The following is a 19,922-nucleotide window of genomic DNA, read 5'->3' as shown; positions in this document are numbered from 1 at the left end:
GGAAATGATTGGTTGTCTGTTGTATCTACTCAAATAGGGGTGAATTTCCATTGGTGGGCTCCATCAGTCACTTATTTTAACCTTGGTGCAAGAGATATTGAAAAAGATGACGTTAGATCCAATTACACAGTTGTAAGCTTTCCACTGCTCTGTCTTCAAGACGACACCAGGTGAATAAGAAATTTGCCCTGTAATGATTGATACCTATTCCTGTAAATGTCAATGAAAGCTAAAATGTCAATGAAAGCTAAACTTAGATGGAGGGACAGATTAATCAAGGCAAACGTACGAGGAACATGTCTCACTGTCTTTATTGCCTTTCCTGGCTAGACCATTCAGAAGTGTTTGCTATATTTGGAAATGTTATTGGCTGCTCCACATGCAACAACAAAGGACTGAGTTGATGAGGTGTTTGCTTCGTCCACAGTTGAGAGTTCGGAAACATCCTCCCAGTGTAACTCCACAGAGAGCGTGAGTGGCTTCAGCAGTTCTGAACACAGCAGCCTTTCCCTGACTGGTGGAGAGACGGAGGAAGTGCTGCCCACCTGCTCTGGGTCGTGCAAGCCCAGTTCAGATCCATGCTCACTCTGCACACCCCCATTACTGCCAAAGGGAGAACTACCATTTGGAAACATGATCAATAAGGTATGTGTCCCAGTGCCCATGTGGTATCTGTACCATCTTTTCCCTGTTCCTATTCAATGGACTTAAAAACTCTGGTGAATTCCCATTCAAGATAAGGTCAATTACTGGGAATGCTGTTATTCTCTCCCTTTCACTGCTCTTCCCTCTGGAAGATGTTACCCAAGGGATTTTGAGGCAAGTGTTCTTATCCTATGGGTTTCTCCTAGACCCCAGCCAATTGTTTCCCATCAGTGGTGTATCATACAGCATCTTTACCAACAAATAGAGGGAACTTGGATGTAAACTTTCTACAGCGTTTCCTGGCCCCTATCAGATAAGATGGAATAACTCAAGTTTGTTTGTTTTGAGAGGGGGTTCTTTAACCAGTTTAGTGGAAGTTGATCTGGATTCTGTCTGTTACACGGACAGATCCATTTAGGATATGAAGCATCGGCCTGTAATTAGCAGAGAACTACATTCATTAGTTTTTTTGACTATGGTGAAACTCAGAGCCCACGAGGATGAGACCATTGGTGCTTTTAAGAGCCACCACAGCCATTCCTTGATTTACAGAAGCGATGTATTCCTGGAGCATTTTCCATTAAGCAGTGTTTTGTAAATGGAAAGCGCAGGATTAAAAGCATTATGGATGTTTTGGTACAGAGTATTCCTGTGCAGGGAGAGTGGGGTGCCGTTTGTTGTTGTAAAATATGTCTCTGTAAACGGAAGGCATGAGCCCCAACCGCCAATGGCATTACAGTGAAGATTAGTAATCTGAGGAATAGCTGCAGTCAGTAAGTCTGCACAGTTAGTTTCTAACTGGCATTGACATGCTGCTCACAGCGCTCAGTCCTCAGAGTGGAACACTTTCACTTATTCAGTTCACATCCAGAGGCAGACCCAATTGGCTGCCATCAGAGTGGTGAAGATGTGGGGCAGGAAGTGATTCGCAACCCACACGTCTCACTAAGATTAAAATGCCTCTCACTGCTCCTCGGTCTGAGTGCAGTTTGTAGCAAACATAATTACTGTTAGGTGTGGAGCTCCCCCAGATCGCTTGCTGTTCACGTTAACTATTTAAGTATGATTATCTGATAATTGTAATTAAATAACATGGTGAACTGACCCTGCCGCTCCACGTACCTTGCATCTTAAATGACACTGTTGTACCTGCCTCACCCACTTCCTCTGGCAGCTCGTTCCACACACTCACCACCCTGTGTGTGAAAAAGTTGCCCCTCAGGCCCCTTTTAAATCTTTCCCCTCTCACCCTGAACCTATGTCCCCTAGTTTTGGACTCCCCTACCCTGGGGAAAAGACTGTTACCGTCCACCTTATCTATGCCTCTCATAATTTTAAACACTTCTATAAGGTCGCCCCTCATTCTACGTTCAAAGGAATAAAGTCCCAGCCTGGCCAACCTCTCCCTATAACTCAGGCCCTCGAGTCCTGGCAACATCCTCAGAAATCTTTTCTGCACTCTTTCCAGTTTAACCACATTTTTCCTGTAACAGGGTGACCAGAACTGTGCACAGTTCTCCAAGTGCAGTCTAAAATGAGGGTAATATTCTCTTTATAATATGATGTTTTTATATGGAAATGTTTAACTGTTTCTCTTACTGACCAGAATTGAATATATTGCATCTCTTTGCATAAGGTTTTCAGACAGTTCTACACCACACAATGTTAACAAACACTGACCAAACACAAAAATACACAACAGCTGATTCTGTTTTCTTGTGAAGTATATTTTCATTGATATTTTTAAGCTTGAGAAGCACAAGGTTTTGCAGGAAATAAATCTCACAGAAGGAGTCATGTGTAAAAGGTTCCATTCTGAGGAAACCTATGGAGGACACCAACTGTGGAAACCCTCATCCTCAGATGTTTTGATGACTTACATTGGCACGTGATAACATCCTTGGTTCATGTACAAAACTGAGAAATCATTACGGTCTTTTCACTGTCTTTTGTTATTACCACTGATTACTTCAGCTCAACATATTGGATTGTACCCATTGTGTATATACATGTAACTGGACCAATATGTGTCTATGTCTACAAATAACTGCTCTTTGATTTGATTTTATTTACAATGAACTCCTTTGATGCAGGAAAAGTCACCCGAAGTACCTGTGAAACGTTCAACAGCTGTCTGACCTTCTGGGACATCACTTTAGTAAGTACTTTCACCTGTTACCAGATGTACGTTGATTGTGGGTAACCCCTTCTGGGAGTTGTAGCCTCATTTGGCAGGGACCAGGTTGGGACATTGGGGGTGGGGGGTTGCAGTTGCAATGTTGTGCTGGAGAGGGGTGGGGTCACAGGCTGAGATCAGGTGGTGGGTCTCTTGAAAGGGTTGGGTCTAATTTTGTTCTTTCCTGTAAAGATTGTGTTTAATTTATGTTTCTGTTGTGAGGGCTGCTTATCTGATGCTCTGTGCCTGTGATGCTGCTGCAGGTAAGTTTTTCATTGTACCTGTGCACACATGGACTTGTGCATCTGACAATAGACTTGACTTTTGCCTCTGAGCTGCATAAATGTATGACTGCATTCAAACCAAATAATTCCATTTGCATATCAAATGCAGACCCATCAGGGACCCAAACCAGACTGAAGCATGCACACATGGACATACTGCAGGACTCACACTGTAACACTGACTGTGCAGTTCTCAAGCACTCTGTCTGGAGAGCAGGATGATTAGTTTAAGCCCTGCATTTACCAAGTATCTGTGGGGGGGGGAAATTGTCATCTCTCTATTCAAGGGGCAGCCCATGCACCTCATTATTTTCAGGCTACTCAGTTGCTTTAACAGGAGGTTGGAGGTGAAGTCTGCACCACAATGTAGGATTCATGATATAAAGCTGCAATGTTTAATTCTAATTCTGTGATTTCTTTGCTTACCAGGCCTGAGAACCAATGAACTACTGGTGGAAGATTGGAATCCCAACTGCTGCTGAGCTCTAAGATTTAATTCCAGTTAAGAGTTGCAGTGAGCTGACAGATTTGTGGGAGTTTACTCTGCCTTCTGGGATTTGCCCCGACAGATTGTGGTTTTCATTTTCAGAGAAACAGATGCTGAAACATAGCAGAATTCAAAGAAAAATGACCTCATTCTTGGAACTGGCTTCCCGAGTCAGATGGTGAGCTGTGACCAAACCCACAGATGAGGTACTTTCAAAGGCCACTGCCACAGAGAGAGAGTTTCTCCGTGGGCCTGTGCTGTTCTGGTCCAGGGTGCATTGACCAGTAACATCCAGCCTCACTTTTTCATTCCTAACCCCTGTAAGGTTTGGAACGGCAAGCTCTAACAGAAACAAAAGAAAAAATCCATTTATTGCAGAATGGAAAAAAAAATCAAACAAGGAAATTTGATTTTGGAGAAAATGGCACAAAGAGGTCTAAAGGGAACAGGCAATACAAGTATAACCTTTTCATCTAATTATTAAATCATAAATATATTTTAATATGTACCACAAAGGCCTGTTGATATAACGTTGTATATTGTACTGTTGGCCTCTTGCACACCTTTAGCTTTAATTGCAACACTTATAAAATGCAGAAAGTAGTCAGTCATAATGCTTTTATATTTTTACAACACTAAAAACATTGCTTTTCTTGATGATAATAATCTTTTGATCCTACTTTGGGTATTTTTTTTAATATAATTCTATGATAACATTAGCTTTATAATAAATACTTCTATCAAACTTGTCCCGACTCCGTGAGTGCCTGCATCAGGTGACACAGACATAATGGATCTAAATTCATTCTGTTGTCGCCAGGGACTCACAGGCCAGACAAGACATAGCTCAACATATGTCTATGAAAAGGCACTGCACGCCCTTCCTAAGGGTATCAGTAGATCGACTCACTCATCACTGACAAATGACTTTATTCTTCAAACGGTTTAAAAACTTTCCCAGACAATCCAATTAATTGCCTGAATTTCAGAACTCACCTTAAACTGGCTGCATTTGAACTCCGGCAGGTATGTGGTCAAAGCAATCTCTCTGGCCAGCTCTTGGGGTGGTTGTGCCTGATTCCACTTCAAGGTAGATGACAAGGCTTGGAATGCATTCCTGGCTAGAGTAACCCCTGCCTCATGTAGCTCTTGGGTGGTGGATCTTTTGGGGGGGGGGGGGGGGGGGGGGTTTTAACTTTGCTGATCTATCCCCCTGCCCCCCATAGTATGAACAGAATTCTTCAAATTGGACATAACTGATGGGAATATGTTATCACTCTAGCTTTGGAGGAACAATGGAGCAATCCTCACTGATGTTAAAATGATAGAAGAGCCACCTTAGGATCTGTGATGAGTTGGACATTTGCATGGAAATCGATGCCTCAACTAAAGGCAGTGATATTAGAAATGAAAAGACTTAACGATATTAGTGCAGATCCTCATGGCCTTCTGCCTGTTCCTTCCAGTTCCTACCTTGCTGGGCTTATGGGACTTGGCAACTCACCCAGCAATAGATGGGTGGTGCTGGTGCGATAACCATTCTGCAACCAGGCACACGACTGTACCCAAAGCTAGAAGTGGTTCCCAGTTCTGAGTGATGCAGACTGCGTGACAACTCCCCTATGACTTGTTTCTTCATCTCACAGCTCCATGGAGCCTTGTTGCCCTGGAGGTGTCAGAATTAAAATACTGTAAAATATTGACTTATTTCTTGTGGTATATCTTTCTCAGTTCTCTGACCTTTACCACAAAGGTGGTGTAAAATGTATGTTTTTGTCCTCAACAATGTTGCGCCGCAGGTAACGCATAGAAGAAAATACACTTCCTTGTGTAAATTAGAATCAACATGTTAATAACTGCTGAATTTTCTGGAGTTAGAGTAATTTCCATTCTATCCAGACTGTAACATTGTTGCTACGCAACTGAAAATGTATTAAAGGTTTGATTTGAACCATTTGATATTAGAAGCTGTGTCCCATTTGTGTTTCTTTTCTAAAATGAATCGTTCTGTTGCAAACCAGGAGACAGCAAACGTTAGGAGCATTCATTGAGATTAATGGAACTGGAACATCAAATGGTCCTAGAACTGCCTGGTTTCTTCAACACATTTGATGGAAATACATTTGAATTAAATTGAGTTTACTAAATTACTGTATTAAGGCTGGTGCCTCAGGAATACACAAATAAACACATGGTTGTGCAGGTGCTGCTTGGCAGATGGATCTGACATACTTAGGATGCAACTATTCCTCACTTTTATCTTGATAATCCCAGTGCTCATCAGACCACTGAAAGGTGGCCTAAACTGGGGCAGGAATAGCCCCACAACTTCACTGGTTACATGGTTTCCAGGGCAGTGCAGCCTCAGAGTGCCAGAGACCTGGGTTCAATCCTGACCCGGGGTCCCGTCAGTGCGCAGTTTGGACCTTCCCTCCGTGACGGGTGCTTCGAGCTCCTCCCACTTCCCACAGACGGGCAGACTGGTAGGTAAATTGGCCGCTCTAAATCGCCCCTCGTATGTAGGTGAGTGGGTGGCATCAGAGGGGAGTTGATCGGAATGTGGGAAGAATTAAATGGGATTACAGTAAGTGGGTAGTTGATGGTGAGCACAGACTTGGTAGGCCAAATGGCCTGTTTCCATACTGTATTACTCCATGACAAGATAGAGTCAGAGGAATACAGCACGGATACAGGCCCTTCAGCCCAAACAGTCCATGATGACCACGGTGCCCACCCAGCTGGTCCCAATTTCCTGCGTTCGGCCCATATCCCTCCAAGCCCCGCCCCTCCATGTACCTATCCAAGTGCTTCTTAAGTGATCCTGTTGTACCAGACTCACCCACTTCCTCTGGCAGCTCGTTCCACACACTCACCACCCTCTGCGTGAAACAGTTGCCCCTCAGGTCCCTTTTAAATCTTTCCCTTCTCACCCTAAACTTATGCCCCCTAGATTTGGACTCCCCTACCCTGGGGAAAAGACTGTTACCGTCCACCTTATCTCTGCCTCTCATAATTTTAAACACTTCTATAAGATTGTCCCTCATTCTCCTACGTTCTAAGGAATAAAGACCCAGCCTGGCCAACCTCTCCCTATAACTCAGGCCCTCGAGTCCTGGCAACATCCACGTAAATCTTCTCTGCACTCTTTCCAGTTTATCCACGTCTTTCCTATAACAGGGTGACCAACACTGTACACAGTGCTCCAAGTGCAGCCTCACCAACAACTTGTACAACTGCAACATAACGAACCAACTCCTGTACTCAATAGAGAGGGGATTAAAACAAAATGACATTGGGGCTTGCCAATATTATTTAAAGGAATGAGTACACTGTAAGAGAAATATGTTAGAAAGATCATCAAATAAGGCTTTATGGGTTAAACTAAAGAACTTGTAGCACTCAAAGTGTATTGAGAACCTCCAAATAGTCTGAGGAAGACAGAAGAACAAATCTGCATGCCAATTTCTGACAACAGCTGTAGGACTGTATCAATGGAAGATATCTTTATTAGTCACATGTACATCGAAACATGGTGAGATACATCTTTTGTGTAGTGTTCTGGGGGCAGCCCGCAAGTGTCGCCACGCTTCCGGTGCCAACATAGCACGCCCACAACTTCCTAACCCGTACGTCTTTGGAATGTGGGAGGAAACCGGAGCACCTGGAGGAAACCCACACAGACACGGGGAGAACGTACAAACTCCTTACAGACAGCAGCTGGAATTGAACCCGGGTCACTGGCGCTGTTAAACATTACGCTAACCGCTACACTACCGTGCCTGCCCTATCAATTACCTGATTATTCACTAAGTGGTTGTCAGTGTACCATGTTCAGAGGGAACTTTATTAGCCAAAATCTAGCAAGGGAAGGGACAGTGAGTGGGGTTGGTGAAGCAATTTGAGTTCTAGTTTAGGGAATGAAGCAGGGTTGGTGGGGTAGTGTTTGTGTAGTTGGGGTCATGATTCAATTAGGTTTACCTACAGAAAAGGACAGAAGTAAAATGAAAGTCCAGGTTCTAAATTGTGGGAAGGCGAGTTTTAGTTGGCTGTGAAATGATTTGACAAAAGTGGACTGGACCCAGCAGCTTATTGGACAAGGTACATCAGTCTTCTTGCCATGGGAGCCATTGAAGTAGGAGATTTGTGGAGCTCAGGGTTTACAGGTTCCCATAACGACAAAGGGTGGAACAGCCCAATCTGAAGCCTGCGGATGACAACGTGTACTGAGGGTCAGTGTGAATGGCTAAATGCAGCAGGAGGCTTAAGCAAATTGTAAAAGCATAGAAGTGAAGTTAAAAGGGGAAGTTAGGAGGACAAAGATGACATGAAGTAGTACTAACAGGTAACGTAAAAAAGATCCAAAGTAGTTTTGAAATTCCATGAGCACTGCTCTGATTACCACTGCTCACCAGATGGCTGAAACACTGCTCAACTTTTATAAACACTGATCCAACCTCAATGGAGAATTGTATTCAGTTCTGGTCGCCGCGTTACAGCAATTATTTGACAGCATTAAAGGGGGTCCAGAGAAGATTTACAAGAATGGCTTCTGGTATGATAGATTGTGGAGTCAAGGAGAGATTATGGAGGCCAAGGAAATTTTTTTCCTGGAGAAGGCCGAGGGGAGATTTGATGGAGGTACAGAAAATAATGAGGCATCTGGATAGTGGCAGGCTGTTCCCCTTGGCAGAGACGACAGGTCACAGGCAGAAGATAGCAGGGAAGAGAATTAATAGTGGCAAGAGGAAATGTTTTGTTTTATATACACGGTGTGTTGTTGGATTCTGGAGTGCAGCTGTGGTGGAGGCAGGTTCCAATCTGGCCTGCAGGTGCTTCAGATACATACACGGTGGAGATTGGATTTGCAAGGGCAGAGAGAAACGGCTGGAAGATGGAGTTGGTTGGATGCCCTGGTAGAGAGCTATCACAAACAGCCTCCTCTCTGCTGTCACCATTCTCCCATTCATCATTCTGTGATTAAAGAGGAGCATGCACGTACTGACTTTAAGTACTAAGGAAAGATACAAGTCAATTAAGGGCCCCGTGTGTGAAGGCAAAGGATGTGGGTGAGGTCAGATCCCTTGCCTCTGTCATGACAGATTGGGGTAATGCTGATGTTGCAGTTAAGGGGGAGTGTGAAATATTGTGTGGGATGATCAAAAGGCCAAGTAATAGGGGCTTAGAATTTTTAGAACTAGAAAAATCCCTGCTCTGAGGTGAAGTATAACCCTGGCTATTAAAAGCAGCAAGAGAGAAAATTACTGAGGCTCCCCAACTGCTGTCATGGTGCCAGAGAAGTGGAAGGTTGTTACTGCTGTACTGTTGTTTAAAAAGGGGATTGAGGGGCAAACAGAGTAATTACAGGTCGGGCAAATTAACTCCAGTGACAGATAGGTTATTGGAATCAATTCTAACAAACAACGTTCAGACAGGTGTGGATTCATCAGGCATAGTAAAGATTGATTTGTCGAGGCAACAACTGATTTGATTGCTTTTTGGGGGAGATAACGAGGTGTGTTGATGAGGGCAGTGTATTGGATGTGTTATACATGGATGTTATTAAGGCTTTCAACAAGGTTCCACAGGTCAGGCTGGCCAGAAGGCTAAGGCCTACAGGGATCTAGGGAGCGTGGGATCCCAAATCCAAAACTGACTCAGTGGCCAGAAGTAAAGGCCAATGGTTGACAAATGTTTCTTTTCCTGTGACTGGAGAGGTTCCATGTAGCTCAGAACTCTGCTGTTTGTTGTATTTATTAATCACCCAGCTTAGATGTAGAGAATATGGTAAAGTTTGTAAGTGATTCAAACAATGTTTGTGTGGTTGAGAGCAAGGAGCAAAGTTTCTGACTGTGGGAAGATACAGATCCTGAAAGCATGTCCCACCAGGCTCAAGGACAGCTTCTGTCCCGCTGTTATAAGACTATTGAACAGTCACCTAGTACAATAAGATGGACTCTTGACCTCACAATCTAGCTCGTTGTGACCTTGCACCTTATTGTCTGCCTGCACTGCACTTTCTCTGTAACTGTAACACTTTATTCTGCATTCTGTTACTGTTTTCCCTTGTACTACCTCAATGCACTGTGTAATGAATTGATCTGTATGGACAGCATGCAAAACCACCCTGGTCAGACAATTCCAGCACATAGGAATGCAAGAAGCTGCAGAGAGCTGTGGAAGTTTTTCACTGTACCTTGGTACATGTGACAATAATGACCCAAGTTACCAATTTAGATGGTCTGGTCAGTTGGACGGAGAAGTGTCAAATTGAATTCAATCTGGGGAAGAGTGAGGTAATGCATTTGGGGATGTGCGGCAACGTGACGAGGGATGGAGAGACCTTGAAGTGTGTGTCCACAGATCCTTAAAGTCGGCAGGACAATTGAGGTGATTGAAAAGGCACACAGGATGATTTCCTTTGAGCTGAGGCAAAGAACATCGGAGCAGGGAGGTGATGTTGGAACGGTGTACCACACTAATTCAATCGCAGCCCGAGAGTTCTGGACAACATGTTACAGGAAAGCTGCAGCTACATGACAGGTGGTGGGTAGGAGACTTACCAGGATGTTGTCAGGACTGGAAAATTTCAGCTACAAGAAAAAATTGGATCGACTGAGGTTAAATTTTTTTTTGAACAGAAGAGGCTAAGGAGCGATGTAATGGGAAAATGTGATTAGTACAGTTGGATATAATGGCCGGCATGGATATGATGGGCTGAAGGGCCTGTTTCTGGGCTGTCTCTATATTCCTAACTGAGGTACAGACATCAAATTGTGAGGGGCCACGATGTACAGGTAGTAACTGGGGGGAGGGGGCTGGAGCTGTGTGTTTGTGGCATGCGGTGTGCGTGTGCATCAACCAATAGAACAGCACAGGAACAGGTCGTTCAGCCCACGGTCTGTGCCAACAGTGATGAGATTTAGTCCTATCTGCCTGCACCTGATCTGTATCGCTCCATTCCCTGCCTATTCACTCACCTGTCTAAATGCCTCTTAATCACTTGTATTGCGTCTGTTTCCAATCTTCCGGTAGCAAGTTCCAGGCACCCACCACTGTGTGTAAAAAAAACTGCCTCACACGTTTCCTTTAAACTGTTCCCCTCTTACCTTAAAACTATGCCCTCTAGTATTTGACATTTCCATCCTGGGGGAAAAAATTATTCCCCCTCAAACTCTCCAGAGAAAACAATCCAGATTTGTCCAACCTCTCCTTATAGCTAATACTCTAACCCAGGCAATAGCCTAGTGAACCTCTTCTGCACCCTCTCCAAAGCCTCCACACCTTTCCTATAATGGGGCGACCAGAACTGCACTCAAGGCTCCATGTGTGGCCTAACCAAAGTTTTATACAGCTGCAACATGACTTGCCAACTTTTATATACAATGCTCCCAACCACTGAAGGTAAGTATGCCACATGCCTTCTTTACCACCCTGCCTAGTTGTGGTGCCACTTTCAGGAAGCTATGGACTTGGAGCCCAATGAATACTTGGCATCAGTATTCTTAAGTACCTCACACACTTCCTCTGGTTCCAGGCATAAATCCCCTCCTGACTTTCTCCCTAGCTACCTCTTGCTTTTAACGTATGTGGAAAATGCCTTGGATTTTCCTTCATAGACCAATACAGCACGGATACAGGTTCTTCAGCTCAACCAGTCCATGCCGACCACGGTGCCCACCCAGCTAGTCCCAATTTCCTGCATTCAGCCCATATCCCTCCAAGCCCCACCCCTCCATGTACCTATCCAAGTGCTTCTTAAATGACCCTGTTGTACCTGCCTCAACCACTTCCTCTGGCAGCTCGTTCCATATACTCACCACCCTCTGGGTAAAAAAGTTGCCCCTCAGGTCCCTTTTAAATCTTTCCCCTCTCACCCTAAACCTATGCCCTGTAGTTTTGGACTCCCCTACCCTGGGGAAAAGACTGTTACCAACCACCTTATCTATGCCTCTCATAATTTTAGAAATGGTCACCCCTCTTTTTCCTATATTCCAAGGAATAAAGACCCAGCCTGGCCAACCTCTCCCTATAACTCAGGCCCTCGAGTCCTGACAGCATCCTCGTAAATCTTCTCTGCACTCTTTCCAGTTTAACCACGTCCTTCCTATAACAGGGTGACCAAAACTGTACATAGTGTTCCAAGTGCGGCCTCACCAACCACTTGTACAACTGCAACATAATGTCCCAACTCCTATATTCGATGCCCTGACTGATGACATCCAGCGTGCTAAATGCCTTTTTCACCACCCTGTCTACCTGTGACATTGCTTTCAATGAACTAAGCACTGTGGTCCTAGGTCCCTCTGTTCCATTACACTCCCTAGTGCCCCATCATGCATAGAACGAGTCCTACACTGGTTTGACTTCCCAAAGTGCATCACCTCACACTTCTGTATTGAAATCCATTTGCCACTCCTCAGCCCACTCCCCTAACTGGTCAAGACCCCCCTGTAATCTACGATAACCTTCTTCACTACCAACATCATCTCCTAATTTCTGTCATCCACAAACTTACTGATCAAGCCTCGTGCATTCGCATCCAAATCATTTATATAAATAATGAAGAACAAGGGTCCCAATGCTGACCCCTGCGGCACACCACTCGTCACTGGCCTCCATTTTGAGAAGCAACCTTCAACCACCACCCTCTGCTTCCTGCCTCTGAACCAATTTTGAATCCACCTAACCAGCTCTCCCTGGATTCCATGGGACCTAACCTTCCAGACCAGCCTGCCATGTGAGACCTGGCCAAAGGCCTTGCTAAAGTCCAATCCTTCTCACCAAGAACATTTCATGGCCCCTTTTGGCCCTCCTGATTCTTTGTTTGTCCCCCCCCCCCCCACTTCCTTCATTTCTCCTATCCCATTTCAGCTTCCTAAACCTCACATATGCTTCTTTTTTGACTAAATTTGCAGCAGGGTGTAGATTTGTAAATAAGCAGTAGAAAGATGAGAAGAATTTTATACCCAGAGGGCACAGAAGGTTTGGAACTCAGTGCCAGGAAAGCAGTAAACACAGAACCCTCCCCAGATACAAACAGTACTGGGACGCGTACTTGAAGGGCCACCACAGGCAAAGTCACAGGTCCAGAGCTGGAAGCCGAGTTAAAGCTCGGTCACCCATTTTTGACAAGCAAAGGCATTGGATGAATGGTATTGGTATATTATTGTCACTTGTACCAAGGTACAGTGAAAAACTTGTCCTGCATACTGATCGTACAGATCTATTCATTACACCCTGTAGTTACATTGGGTTAGTACAGAGTGCATTGACGTAGTACAGGTAAAAACAATAATGGCCTCCTTGCTGTTAAATTTTCTCTGATCCCACAATAACATTAAAGCTTCAATTGGAAATCACTAAAGTTGTTCAACAATGAAACATTCACCAAAAGGCCGCATAAATAGGACTCCTATTTTTAATTGCTTCAGGATGTCCTCATCCACTATAAGGATAATACTACTGAACTGTGTGACAGGAAACAGGAGGGGGACGCAGGTTACACACTGGAACATCTTATATCACCACCACCACCACCAACTCCACCCCCCCCCCCCCCAACCCCTTTCCCCTTTATACTGGCCATCTCCCCTCTCAGTCCTGATGCAGGGTTTTGACCCAAAATGTCAACAGTTCCTTAACACCGCGCGCCCCCACCCCCCCCCCCCCCCCGGCTAATTCACCCCACCCACCCCGTCAGTAGGTTGCAGATTTTATTTTCACATTTTGTTTTCTTATTAACATTAAAATCACACTACGCAATCACATTTTTATTTATTGTTATTTTTGATGATTTCCCTTGTACCCTTAGGTGAAATACAAGGGAAATCATTCAAAAGTTGCAATGACAAAATGGTACTGCCCGGAGGGGAGGTCAGGCTCAGGATTTCAATGAGGAAACATCCCTGTGCTGAGATCCTACAGCTGCTGTCAGTCTGAAGCACCGAGATCGAGCACTGATGGTATCAATACCTCCCCGACTGCAAAACCAAGCCAGGAAGATCGTGGACGTCAATTCGGATTCTTTGCACATGCCTCAATTCCACTTGTCCACAATCTACTAATCTCAGCCTTGGTGAAGCAGCCACAGCTTCCGAGGTAGAGAATTTCACAAATTTCTAATCTACTAAATGATTAGATCAGGAAATTTAATTCTATTATCTTTGAATCCTTCCACTGCAGTTACTGTGCTGTTGTTATACAATCACGGTGAGATCCAACTAATAGCTACATGAAGGCTTTCTTTACGTATGTGAAGAGCAGAAGGATGACGAGAGTAAAGGTAGGACCAATTAGAGACAAAGGTGGGAAGATGTGCCTGGAAGCTGTGGAAGTGGGTGAGGTTCTCAATGAAAACTTCTCTTCAGTATTCACCAAGGAGATGGGCCTTGATGATGCTGGGAACAGTGTCGGTAAGGTTAATGTTCTGGAGCATGTAGATATCAAGAGGGAGGATGTGCTGGAGCTGTTAGAAAATATTAGCACAGATAAGTCCCTGGGGCCTGACGGAATATTACCCAGGCTGCTCTGCGAGGCGAGGAAAGAGATTGCTGAGCCGTTGGCTAAGATCTTTGAGTCTTCGTTGTCCACGGGAATGTTACCAGCGGATTGGAGGGTGGTGAATGTTGTCCCCTTATTCAAAAAAAGGTAGTAGGGAAAGTCCAGGGAATTACAGACCAGTGAGCCTTACGTCTGTGGTGGGGAAGCTGTTGGAAAGGTGTCTAAGAGATAGGATCTATAAGCATTTAGAGAATCATGGACTGATTAGGGACAGCCAGCATGGCTTTGTGAAGGGAAGATCTTGCCTCACAAGCCTGATAGGGTTCTTTGAGGAGGTGACCAGGAAGATTGATGCAGTGGATGTGGTCTACATGGATTTTAGTAAGGTGTTTGACAAGGTTCCACATGGTAGGCTTCTTCAGAAGGTCAGAGGCTAAAGGATCGAGGGAAGCTTGGCCGTGTGGATTCAGAATTGGCTTGCCTGTAGAAAGCAGAGGGTTGTGGTGGAGGGAGTGCATTCGGATTGGAGGGCTGTGACTAGTGGTGTCCCACAGGGATCAGTTCTGGAACCTCTGCTTTTTGTGATATTTATTAATGACTTAGATGAGGGGGTGGAAGGCTGGGTTAACAAGTTTGCAGACGACACAACGATCGGTGGTGTTGTGGATAGTGTGGAGGGCTGTCGAAGCTTACAGAGGGATATTGATAGGATGCAGAGCTGGGCTGAGAAGTGGCAGATGGAGTTCAATCTGGAGAAGTGTGAGGTGGCACACTTTGGAAGGACTAACTCCAAGTCAGAGTACAAGGTTAATGGCAGGATTCTGGGCAGTGTGGAGGAGCAGAGGGATCTGGGGGTTCATATCCACAGATCACTGAAAGTTGCCTCACAGGTGGATAGGGTAGTTAAGAAAGTTTATGGGGTGTTAGCTTTCATAAGTTGTGGGATCGATTTTAAGAGCCGCGAGGTAATGATGCAGCTGTATAAAAGTCTGGTTAGACCACACTTGGAGTACTGTGTCCAGTTCTGGTCGCCTCATTATAGGAAGGATGTGGAAGCATTGGAAAGGGTGCAGAGGAGATTCACCAGGATGCTGCCTGGTTTAGAGAGTATGCATTATGAGGAGAGACTAAGGGAGCCAGGGCTTTACTCTTTGGAGAGGAGGAGGATGAGGGGAGACATAATAGGGGTCTACAAAATATTAAGAGGAATAGATAGAGTGGACAGCCAGCGCCTCTTTTCCGGGGCACCAATGCTCAATACAAGAGGGCATGGCTTTAAGATAATGGGTAGGAAGTTCAAGGGAGATATCAGAGGGAGGATTTTTTTTTACCCAGAGTGGTTGGGGCATGGAATGCGCTGCCTGGGGTGGTGGTGGAGGCAGGTACATTGGTCAAGTTCAAGAGATTGTTAGATAAGCATATGGAGGGGGATATGTGAGAGGAAGGGGTTAGATAGAGATAGGTGTGGTTTAAAGGTCGGCACAGCATGGTGGGCCAAAGGGCCTGTATTGTGCTGTATTTTTCTATGGTTCTATGAAACAATCACAAAACATGCGATTGTTCAGCAAGTTCAATGAAGCAATTAGTTATAGTGGGGTTGGCCAACACTCAAGCACATACAGAGACACAGGAGACTGCAGATCCTGAAATCTAGAGCAACACAAATTAGTTTACTGCAAACTCTTTGTAAGAGTGCTATATTCATCGACATAACAGTGCATGGGACCATACTCATTGAATCAGCTGATGCCCATTCAGATAGTTTGAAGCTAACAGGGATGACACTGATGTTGCTCCAAAGCTTGCTCTCGATTTGAAGGGTGGTTTGATCAACAGTTCTCTAACCAGCACCCCAAAAGTCACGATTCAACTAAACACAAACATTCACTTGTTGTTTGTAGGATCTCACTGTGTACAGATGATCCTTGCAATCAACTGTTTTTAATGGTGTTCAAATAATGAATGTTGTTTGATATTTGGTACATCTCACTAATTGCTTGGGAGTGATAAGAGAAGACAGATAAGACAAGATATTTATTAGTCACATGTACATCAAGACACTGAAATGCATCTTTTTGCATTACTGCGAATGTGCTGGGGGCAGCCCACAAGTGTCACCACTCTTCCAGCGCCAACATAGCATGCCCACAGCTCTTAATCTATACATCTTTGGAATGTGGGAGGAAACTGGAGTACCCGAAGGAAACCCACCCAGACATGGGGGAGAACGTACACACTCCTTACAGACAGCGGCCAGAATTGAACCCAGGTTGCTAGCGCTGCAGTAACATTACACTAACTGCTGCACTACTGTGCCATCTAAGTGATGTGTTGGAAGCAGCATATATCATTGAAAGTTTAAGCAATTTAACTTTCAGAAGTTATCGACAGCAAATTATAAAAATATACAAGTAGTAAACCACTAACACGAAGGAAAATAGGGAGCACGAGAAACCTATAAACTGCAAGTGAATAATGTTAACAAATGTTAATGTTCAGAACTAACCAGAGGATGGCAGCAAAGCATCACTTGTTATAGATGCAACCATGTAAAGGAATTTTCCCTGAAAAGCAACAGTCCGACATAAGCACCTGACTGTGCAAGGATGGAAAGAATCTTCCACACCTCCCATCCAAAGGATTCAATGTCCTTATAGGAAGTCTCCTACCCACTACCCTTCATAAAGCTCAGCTCAACGCAAGCAGAGACAACACATTCTGCAGATGCTGGAATCTGGAGCAATACACAAAAAGTGCTGGAGAAACTCAGCGGGTCAGGCAGCGTCCATGGAGGGAAATAAACAGTCGGCGTTTCGGGCCGAGACCCTTCATCAGGACTGGAAAGGAAGAAGGCAGAAGCCTGAATAAGAAGGTGGGGGGAGGGGGAGGAGTACACGAGGGCAGGGGACAGGCGAGTTCAAGTAATAGGCAAGTCCAGCCGAGAGGGGGATGGTAGGTGGGTTGGGGGGGGGGGGAAGATGTAATAAACTGAGAGGTGATGGGTAGAAGAGGCAAAGACCTGAAGAAGGAGGAATCCGGTGGGAGAGGGCGGTGGACCATGGAATAAAGGATGGGGGAGGGGAGGGGAGGAGAGGAGATGGGCAGGTCATCAAGGCAGAGGAAGGGAGCCACAGGAATAAGGGAAGACAACAGAGTTGAGGGGGGGAAGAAAAATTAGGGGTGGGGTTACCGGAAGTTAGAGAAACCAATGCTGAGGCTGTCAGCTTGGAGAGTCCCCAAGGCGGAATATGAGGTGTTGTTCACCATAAGCACTCTATTCCACATCCTGTAACCCACCAAATTCCTCAAGCATTTTCCTCAAGGGATCACTGCCACCACTGGTTCCAATGGAGCCATTTTGCTGGGTCCAGGCTCCTCAGTGAGGCCACAATTTTCACCCACGTTGTTGTTTAGAAGCTCAGGCAGCACGGTGGTGCAGCCAGAAGAGCTGCTGCCTCACAGCACCAGAGACCCAGGTTCGATCCTGGCCTTGGGTCGCTGTCTGGCTGGAGTGTGTACGCACTCCATGACCCCACAGATCTCCTCTGGATGCTCCAGCTTCCTCCCACATCCCAAAGACATGAGGGTTGATTGGCTGTTGTAAATTGCCCCCAGTGTGAGAGACTGGTAGGTGCTGGGGAAGTGGGTGGGAAGGTGGAGAGAATACACAAGATGGGTTTAGTGTACATGGGTGGTTGAGGGATGGCACAGACTCAGTGGGCCGAAGGGTCTGTTTCTGTGCTGTACATCTGAGTCTGTGAACCAGAATATGAATCAATGTCCGGTGAAGCAGAGGCCAAAGGGGCAGCTGACAGAAGAATACAAGACAACCAGAAGCAGTTTTAGGGCAGAAAGTCAAAACCTTTCCCCCACGGTCATGGGTCTCAGACAGAAGGTTCAGGTTTAAGATGAGAGGAAGGACTTTTAAAGGGAATCTGAGGGGTTGGAGGGAGTGGCTGATAATCTGGAACACACTGCTGGAGGTGGCGGAGGAATCCAGTACAATGACTGTTTAAGACAGGCGTGTGAATAGCCAAGGCATGAAAGGAGAAGCTTCTGAAGCGATGAATGTAGATGGACAGTGAAGGTCAGCCTGGAGCAAACGCCCCATTTCTGCACTGTACAACTATTGGAGAGCTGAACTAACGTTGTACGGAACACCAGCAGCAGTGCCAGATGATTGACTGATTGGTTTCCGTGTTGTGGAATTGGTGTGAAAGGTCCTCCCACAACTGCTGCTCTGTTGTACGGGACGTTTTACCAGGGATTCTCCTGGTCACGTGGAGCTCCGATGACAACTGTTGCATTTGGTAAGGTGTGGACCTCATGATGAGGGAGGGGAAGGTAAAGTGAGAAAGTGAATCATCTGTGTCCCATTTGGGGACCCACCCTCAGCTGGAGTGTGGTCTGTGGTCTGGGACACTGAGGGAGCAGTTCACAGCAAACAGTGAACTCATCAGCACAGCACAGGAAAGCCTCAACTTCCCAAAGTTCTCAATCACTTGGCTTTATTCTCAAGCACATTTGGCTTATCCTGTTCACTTTTACTTAGGAAACAAATCAGTCCACTGGCTCCGTAACAAGAGGACATTCATTCAGTTTTACCCACTGACAACCAGTTACCGTCTGGTGTTTGCCATTCCATTTCTCCAGGAATGACACACACACACACACGATGAGACGATGCAGGTTTGCTGTTCCAAAAGGGTTTGTAGCAAACTGCAACCTTCTGAATAAATAGGCCCGCCTTTAGTGAGGTTGTTGAACTGCGGCTTTCTATTCCACAGCACTCCCCAGAGTGCACAGCTTTCCAAAGCTTTGTAGATGAGGAAAGAGCAGTGGGGCGGAGTTGTGAAGGTCCGTGACAGGGCAGCTGCAAGTTATGGGACACTCATTTCTGTCACGTCTTTGCACCAGTTTTAATCCCCTAATTCTGATGTGAGGAACATGTGCTTGTGGTAACAGCTCTTCCCCACATAAACACTGGATGTAATCGAAAGCCAGAGGTGGGGTCTGCCTGGGAAGGTTCAGCTCCTGAAATTTGATGCCACACGTCACAGCCGAAACATTCACTTCATTCACCACCAGCACACAGCAGCTGCAGTGTGCACCATCGACAAAACCCACTGCCGTTCCTCATCTTGGCTACTCTCTCAGCACCCCCCAACTCACTGGTACCTGGAAACACCAGCACCTGCAGGTTCCCCAAGTCACACACACAACCCCGACTTGGAAGTGCATCACCGGTGTTCTCTTGTTGCTGGGCCCTACTCTGGGAACTCACCACCACTTTCCCTATTGCACCCAAGGATGACTATCTGAAGGTGCTGGGGATCTGGTTCGGAGGGGCTGGGGCGGGCAACAAAAATTGGCGGGAGCGGATTGGGAAGGTGAAGCAGAAACTGGGACTGTGGGAACGGCGCTCCCTATCGATAACTGGGAAGAACCTGGTCATCAGGTGTGAGGTGCTCTCAGGGCTGCTGTACTTGGCGCAGGTGTGGCCTGTTCCTCGCTCCTCTGGCTTGGGAATCACCCGCACCACCTTCCGGTTCATCTGGGGATCCAAGATGGAGTGGGTCCAACGGGTCACCGTGCACAAGTCCCTGGACAATGGGAGTAAAGGTGTCCCCAATGTCGCCCTCATCCTGATGACCACCTTCGTCTGTGGCTGCATCAGGCTGTGTGTGGAACCCAAGTACGTGGGCACCAAGTGTCACTACGCACCGAGGTTCTACCTGTCCCGGCTGTTGCGAAGGATGGGCCTGGCCCCGTGGCCCCACGGCGTCCCAGTCAGCTGGACGCTGCCGCACTACCTGTCCTTTGAGGAAAA

The 19,922-nt window shown here is 45.9% G+C and overlaps 1 protein-coding gene across 4 annotated transcripts in view; it reads left to right on the top strand.

The window, feature by feature from the left end:
* LOC127578965 (uncharacterized protein KIAA1755-like) overlaps positions 1 to 4,761 on the top strand; it is a 141,886-nt gene extending 137,125 nt beyond the window's left edge. For all 4 annotated transcript variants that reach the window (XM_052031565.1, XM_052031563.1, XM_052031564.1 and 1 more), the window contains 3 exons: positions 428 to 645; positions 2,739 to 2,803; positions 3,535 to 4,761. In XM_052031565.1, the coding sequence (XP_051887525.1) occupies positions 428 to 645; positions 2,739 to 2,783 (263 nt within the window). In that variant the 3' untranslated portion in view covers positions 2,784 to 2,803; positions 3,535 to 4,761. The remainder of the gene's footprint in view (positions 1 to 427; positions 646 to 2,738; positions 2,804 to 3,534) is intronic.
* Positions 4,762 to 19,922: the final 15,161 nt, after the last annotated feature.

The sequence above is a fragment of the Pristis pectinata genome, chromosome 16 (genome assembly GCF_009764475.1).
Source record: "Pristis pectinata isolate sPriPec2 chromosome 16, sPriPec2.1.pri, whole genome shotgun sequence".
Classification (NCBI taxonomy): domain Eukaryota; kingdom Metazoa; phylum Chordata; class Chondrichthyes; order Rhinopristiformes; family Pristidae; genus Pristis; species Pristis pectinata.
Note: the sequence above shows the minus strand (reverse complement) of the source record. Positions and strands in the feature narration are given on the sequence as shown.